At 39.5% G+C, this 7,514-nt stretch overlaps 1 protein-coding gene across 3 annotated transcripts in view; it reads right to left on the bottom strand.

Moving 5' to 3' along the window:
- LOC107558733 (ralBP1-associated Eps domain-containing protein 2-like) overlaps window positions 1-7,514 on the bottom strand; it is a 63,763-nt gene extending 56,249 nt beyond the window's left edge. For all 3 annotated transcript variants that reach the window (XM_016242401.1, XM_016242402.1, XM_016242400.1), the window contains exon 1: window positions 7,252-7,514. In XM_016242401.1, the coding sequence (XP_016097887.1) occupies window positions 7,252-7,431 (180 nt within the window). In that variant the 5' untranslated portion in view covers window positions 7,432-7,514. The remainder of the gene's footprint in view (window positions 1-7,251) is intronic.

Genomic DNA, 7,514 nt, shown 5'->3' on the forward strand with positions numbered 1-7,514 from the left:
GGTCAGAATTGAATATTGCTGTGCTAACAGGTATGAAGTGTATTTGAAGTGATTTTGGAACGATTATTGAAAAGGAATTGATTTACACGTGCTTTGTGATTTGACTTTGTTAATGTTTGTATTTTTGGGACAGATTGCCATGGTTTTGATTTAACTTGTCTCGTTTTTTTGAGTTTATTTTGTTTGTTTTGAATTGATTGGAGTTTTTTGTATTTTGGGGTTGAGTGAGTACTGGCAGTGATTTGTGCTTCATGTTTTCCTACCCTGTGAGGTGGGGTTGGTGAAGAGTTTTATAGAATTTGTATAAATAAAAAGGGTATATTTATTGACAGACTGGAGGACCTTATAGTGAGTGTTTGTACCCACACAACAGAATTTTGGCGACGAGGATGGGATCTCTACTTCTGAGGTCCTTCTAAATATATATATATATATTTTTTTTTTTCCCTGTTGTTGTGGTTTGTTTATTTTATTTATTTTTTTGAGACAAATTGAATCAAGGCCGTGGTGAAGACCGAGACGGTGGTCTAGGAAACGTGATGGAGGCACTTCAGGAACAATTGACAGCCCTGGAGAGGAGACTGGTACAAGAGAAAGAAGAAAAGAATAGACTGGCTTTGGAAAATGAACGACTGTTAAGGGGTGTAACAATGGAGACGGGGACTGTGCGGCAAGAACGAAGCACCACAAAGGTAGAGGTTGTCTATTTACCAAGAGAAAAGAGATGTAAAATCTATACAGGTAAATCTTCTAGTGTACCATTGAATGATTGGATTGAAGATTTGAAAAGTGTGTTTAAAGCTCGGAATTTGACCCCAGATCAGGTAGTTGATTTCATATGGGAACATTTAGAGGGTGAGGCCAAGCAAGAAATTAAGTATAGATCAAGAGAAATACGGTCCAGTCCAGAGAGAATTTTTGAAGCGTTGCGCGAAGTGTTTGGGGATGCTCAATCATTCACTGCATTACAGAGACAATTTTTTGAAAGACAACAAGGGAAGACTGAAACATTCATTGAATTCTCACATGCCTTAATGGCTTTATTAGAAAAGTTAAAATGTTGTAACCCAAAAGGTGTGTCTGATGAAGATGTAATGCTCAGAGATCAGTTTGCAGAGAATGTTAGAAATAAAGATCTTTGTAGAGAGTTGAAAAGAATGATTAGACAGAGACCAAGTCTGGCATTTCTGGATGTCCGTAAAGAAGCTGTTGAGTGGGCAGAGGATGGGTTGAGTGTTCCTGGAACATCATTTGGGTCTGAGAATTTTAGTGTAGATAGTGAAGTAGTGACTGCAAAACACACTTCAGATCCGATGTTGATAGAACTGCTAGGAATGGTGAAAAGTCAGCAACGGCAGTTAAGTGATCTAACAGATAAAATGGCCAATTTGCAGACTCCTAATAGGCAGCCACAGGGAATACCACGGAGGTGGTAATAAGTGATGGGGATCCAGATCTAAAATGTACACCTATGCAGGAAGAACAAAATTGTACAGTGTATATTGAACAATTCCTTTTGGTTGTAGGATCAATAGTATTGCCAGAGAAAGGACAATTATTGGTCCCAATAATGAATGTGGGTACTAGTGATGCTATTCTGAATCCACACGTTCGGCTGGCTTCTATTCACAGGGTTGAGGTGGTAATTAGTGATGGGGATCCAGATCTAAAATTTACACCTATGCAGGAAGAACAAAATTGTACAGTGTATATTGAACAATGCAATGCTGCTCAGACAGGGGTAATGGTGGCTCATGAAGTTGGGATCTTGAAGTTCCCCCAGTTGAATGAGGAACAGGAAGGCAAGGTTAGGAAGTTGTTGGACCAATATGCCTCTGTTTTTGCAGAAAGAGAGGGGGATTTGAAGACCGCTAAACTGGGGGCTGTGGAGCAGCGCTGGGCATCGCAGTTGGCCATGTTTGATTTTGAAATTGTGTATCGTCCTGGTAGGAAGAACGGAAACGCAGATGCTCTGTCACGACAAAATTTCACAGAAGGAGAGCAGCGGGTGGTGTTAGAGGAAATGGTCCCCACTGCGACAGTGAATGCCATTTCTGTTTTTCCCGAATTCCAGATACAGGATATGCAGAGGCTGCAGGAGCAGGACCCTATAATTTCATGGTTTCAAGTTTATTGGAGTAAAGGAGGAGGACCAGACAAGAGAGAGAGACAAGAGGAGCCAAAAGACACACGGGAGTTGTTAAGACAATGGGATAAAGTGGAAGAGTCTGAAGGGATCCTGTATAGAATGGTTGCAGATGCTAGAGGGGGTTGGGTCAAACAGCTTCTGTTACCTCAAGTGTTAAAACAGGAGGTACTTAGTCAGCTGCATGACCACCAAGGCCATCAGGGGATTGACCGAACATTTAAATTAATACGTCAACGCTTTTATTGGCCAGGGATGTACCAAGATGTGCAGAATTTTTGCAAAAATTGTCTCCGTTGCATTGTGTCTAAAGACGTTCAGCCTAAAGTAAGAACAGTAATGAACAGCATTCAAGCGTCAAAACCCTTGGAAGTGGTGGCATTGGACTTTACGGTGTTGGAACACTCCCAGAGTGGAAAAGAAAATGTGCTTGTGATAACGGATGTGTTTTCTAAATTCACAGTTGCTGTACCCACAGCTGATCAGAGGGCTGTAACGGTGGCAAAGGTCCTGGTCAAGGAGTGGATTCATCGATACGGCGTTCCAGCTCGGATTCATTCTGATCAGGGTCGGTGCTTTGAGGCTGAGATCGTGCAGCAATTGTGTAAAGTGTATGGTATGCAGAAGAGCCGAACCACAGCGTTTCACCCCCAAGGTAACGGGCAGTGTGAGCGTTTTAATAGAACGTTGCATGACCTCCTCCGGGCCCTTCCTCAGGAGAAGAAATGGAGATGGGATGAGTATTTGCATGAAGTGGTGTTCGCATATAATACGACTGAAAATGCTACCACTGGATTTTCCCCTTTTTTCTTAATGTTCGGTAGAAGACCGGATCTCCCAATTGACCATCTGTTGACCGGGGCTTGCAGAAGGAGGGAAGAAGGTACTATGGAGACCTGGGTGGCGGAACATCAGCACCGACTTCAGCAAGCTTATAGTCTGACGCAGAAGCGGCTACAGAACATAGTTACGCAGAGACAACGAAAACAGCAAGGGGCAGTGAAAGATGCTAGTCTGAATCCAGGTGATTTGGTATATCGGCGGAATCGGAGAGTGAGGGGATGGAATAAGATCCAGGATGTGTGGGAGGATTTGCCTTACTGCGTGTTGGAAAGACTGGATTCAGATAAGGCAGTGTATAAGGTAGTGCCAGTGGATCGATCGCACCCACCTAAAAATGTGCATCGCTTGGAGTTACGTCGTTGTGGACCACTACAGAAAGAGTCCGTAGTGTTAAGTGAGCATCAAGGTACAGAGTCAAGCACAAGCATGGCACAATTAGAGACTGAGTCAGATGAAGACTGGGAGGAGCTTCGGGTGGTGTTGCCTGAGAATCTGTCATCTGGGGTCACAAATGCTGAAGAGGAAGGCCTCGGAGTGGAGGAGCGATTTGTACAACCTGCTGGGCTGGAAGGCACAGTACGACGCTCCCAGAGGGCCACAGCAGGACAGCACAGCAATCCTTTTAGACAGCTACGATCGGTGCAGGGTATGGAAGCTGCAGCAATCCCTGTAGAGTTAGTGTTTGTACCCACACAACATATATATATATATTATTACTGACCCAAAACTTTTGAATGGTAGTGTATACCATAAGAAAATTTATTTATTTATTATTTATATATTAATTCTTTTTTTTAATAATAATAAAAGAGTATGATAGACTATGAAAACAGTTTCAAAGCTTCCCCAGTCTAAAAAGACTAGGCCTATTGAAACTAAGCTGCAAAAACTTCTGATGTCAGATTAATATATTAACACATGACCGTCTGTGACGAGTGGGGCGGGGCCGAGAGCCGTGGGAACGGAGCGAGGCCGGTGGAGTAAGTGATAATGCACGACACCTGCGCCACTCACCGGTCTCGAGTCCCACAGAGGAGCTCCGCAAGGATAAAAGGAGGAGTGACGACAGTGCAGAACGAGAGAGGACCAGGCCTGGATTTTATTTTGTGTTTTGGTTCTGTTTGTGACGGCAGTCGTCCGTGAGGGGCTGTCGTGCTGTTTTGTGTTTATTTTATTATTAAAGTTTTGTTTAAATGTTCGCCGGTTCCCACCTCCTTCTTCCCGAACTACGAACTGTGTTACACAATCCAATTTAACACATTAACAATGCCAGCCGGGTGTTCAGAAACTTGACCCAGTCACAGTGAGGTAATAAGTAGGACAGATAAGCTACTACTAATCCTAAACACCATAATAACTCACAAGTGAGTAAAATGTGAAATGAGCAAAGCAAGGGCAAAGCACATGCAAAATGGCTATTTACATTTAAGTATTAAAGGTACAGTAGCAAAAAAATGGCCCCTGTAATTCAGTGTTCAAATTTTAATTTTAATTAAAATAAAATAAATAAATAACATTGTATGAATAAATAAAAAATAAATTAAAAAGGTGTATGATATTACTGCAGAGAAGCCAGCCTGAATTATTAACTTTTGTAAAGAAAAGACTTTTCATTTTAATTTAGCTTAACTTGATACTAAAATAACTAAACCTGAAATAAAAAAATTAAAAAACTTAAATAAAAAATAAAGACATTTAAAAATAATAATGACAAAAATGCTACAAAAATGACTCAAATTAAATGGAACATATAAAAATTAAAAACAATAATTTGAACTGTTAATAAAAGCTGTAACAGTATATCAATAATATGGGAAAAAAACACTGTTCCTTAAATAAATGTGGCTAAATTTAAGACTAAAATAAAACTAATATGGTCAATGTAAACTTCTTGCTGGTTTATTAAAGGGGTCATATGATGCTTTTTTAAAGATCATTATTTTGTGTATTTGGTGTAACAGAATATGTTGACATGCTTTAATGTTCAAAAAACACATTATTTTTCAAATACTGTACATTATTGTAGGTCCTCTATGCCCCGCCTCTCTCAAACGCTTCGTTTTCTACAAAGTCTCTCCTTCCGACAAGCGCAGTCTGCTCTGATTGGCCAGTTGACCCAGTGAATTGTGATTGGCCGAACACCGCAAGCACTCATCGGAAATGTAACGCCCCTACCATAATCGCGAGCTTCATCTTTCAAAATAAATGTAAAGACAGAGCCCGAAAGGGGAACAGAGTCTCGTGACAGACACAGTGATGAAGCTGGTATGTGTGCAGTACACAAGCCACGGTTAAGACAGGTAAACCAGAGCAACATGCAAACCTTTTCAAGGATCACTGAAGTGAAATGAGCTATTATTTGTATCCCGCCTAACAACCAGTCCTGTGAGCCCGTCCAGCCCAGTGTTATCTGTGTGTGAATGAGGCAGCACCCTTCCTGCCATCCCGATTTCACACGCTCACACGGCTCTTCACCCTCAGCCACAACACACAACTGTGGAGCTGAGTATTTGAACACCACCCACAAAGCATTAAGACCGACTAAACACAGTAAACACCTTTCACCTGACTCATATGACGTGTTAAATGACACATGACGCATCCTAGTGTTTACTACTGTAAAAATGCCTGGTAATACAAACATCAGCAGAAAATTCTCACTGCTAATGCTGATGTTTGTAAAGAATGAAGCTTCAAATGCTCTTAATAATGAATCACTGACATACAGAAGTGTTTTTAAACTGGTTAAATCAGCAAAACGTCTTCAAAACAAGCACATGCCCCTAAATTCAGCATTTTACTATTAAATTACTGTGAGTTACAACAAGATAAATCAATATCAAGTCAGAATATAAGAATATATAATATATAGATATATATAACAATATATTACTAAATGAGTGTATACTGACTACAGCATCTAGTATAAACACTACACATTTTGGGGGCATGATACCAGAGTAATAACAATATATTATATAGTATATAAATATGGTAATCATTCAATACTATGGTAAATCAATTACCATATCACACCATCAAATGTACTAAGAATGGAAAACAAACTATCAAATTAGTAAAGTATACTTCTACAGTACAAAGACTTAATTAATTTAATTAAAATAATATATATATATATATGATCAAATAATATATATGACTGAATTAAATACATTTTATTTCTCTTTGTATTTTTATATCAATATTATTTTTTTATTTTACAAGATTATCTTATTTAAATCAATGTGAGAAACGAGTTAGGTGAAAAGTAATCTAAAAGTAATCAAAAAGTAGTCTGATTATTTTACCTAAGATGTGTAATGTAATGGATTATATTAAAAACTATAGTTCAATTCTTGTAACATTTGTGACCCTAGACCCCAAAAGCAGTCATAAGTAACACTAAAAATTATAGATTTTTCTTTAATGCCAAAAATCATTAGGATATTAAGTAAAGATCATGTTCCATGAAGATATTTTGTAAATGTCCTACTATAAATATATTAAAACTTAACTTTTGATTAGTAATATGTATTGCTAAGGACTTCATTCGGACAACTTTAAAGGTGATTTTCTCAATATTTAGATTTTTTTTTTTTTCACACCCTTTAGATTCCAGATTTTTCAAATATTAATTTATTGGCCAAATATTGTCCTATCCTAACAAACCATATATCAATGGAAAGCTTATTTATTTAGTTTTCGATGATGTATAAATCTAAAAAAAAAAAATTTTTTTTTAAATTGTGGGCCAGGGTCACATTTGTAAGTAATCTATCCAGCACAGATGGATAAATAGATATTCTTCAACTTTATTAATGTATTAATCCCACGAGGGAGATTACATATAAACATATACAGTATTCCTATAATATCTAGAATTATTTTATTATCATATAATCTAGTATACTGCGTCTAGTATATATACATACCACAGTACAGTTACAGTATAAACTACATAGTTCACTTTCAACTGTCAAAAAGTACCATGATAGCCTACTGTCATGTGTGTTTGGGAATGGCAATGCCATGCAATTCCTTTATGCATCTTGTCAATAGTGTATGAATATGGTACTAATTCAATTATTGTATACATATCATAGTAGCCTACTATAGTATTCCCATTTGATATCATCATTGTACCAAGTCGAGGTCCGTCAACTTTACTCTTTGCTGAACACACCGCCACATACTGACTGTACACCCAGACACAGCAGATATCTGACACTGGAGCGCGTTGAGGGGCTGCGGTGAAAACTCACCTGGTGCAGCGTCTCGGCCGGCAGCTGCGACGCCCGGAACAGCTCCGCCACTTTCCCCGCCGCCAGTTTGCCGCTGCTGTCGGGCTGACAGAGCGCGTACAGCCCCGAGTAACATCTCTGCTCAGTGTCGCTCAGGGAAATGAAGGTCCCTCCGGTGCCCGCGGCGGATCCCTGATCCATCCCCGAGCGCGAGCCGCAGACGTACGGCCTTCTCCGTGGCCCTGTGGCGGAGGGAGGGAGGGAGTCGCGTCCGCTCTGCGGTG

The sequence above is a fragment of the Sinocyclocheilus grahami genome, unplaced genomic scaffold (genome assembly GCF_001515645.1).
Source record: "Sinocyclocheilus grahami isolate Dianchi unplaced genomic scaffold, SAMN03320097.WGS_v1.1 scaffold657.1, whole genome shotgun sequence".
Classification (NCBI taxonomy): domain Eukaryota; kingdom Metazoa; phylum Chordata; class Actinopteri; order Cypriniformes; family Cyprinidae; genus Sinocyclocheilus; species Sinocyclocheilus grahami.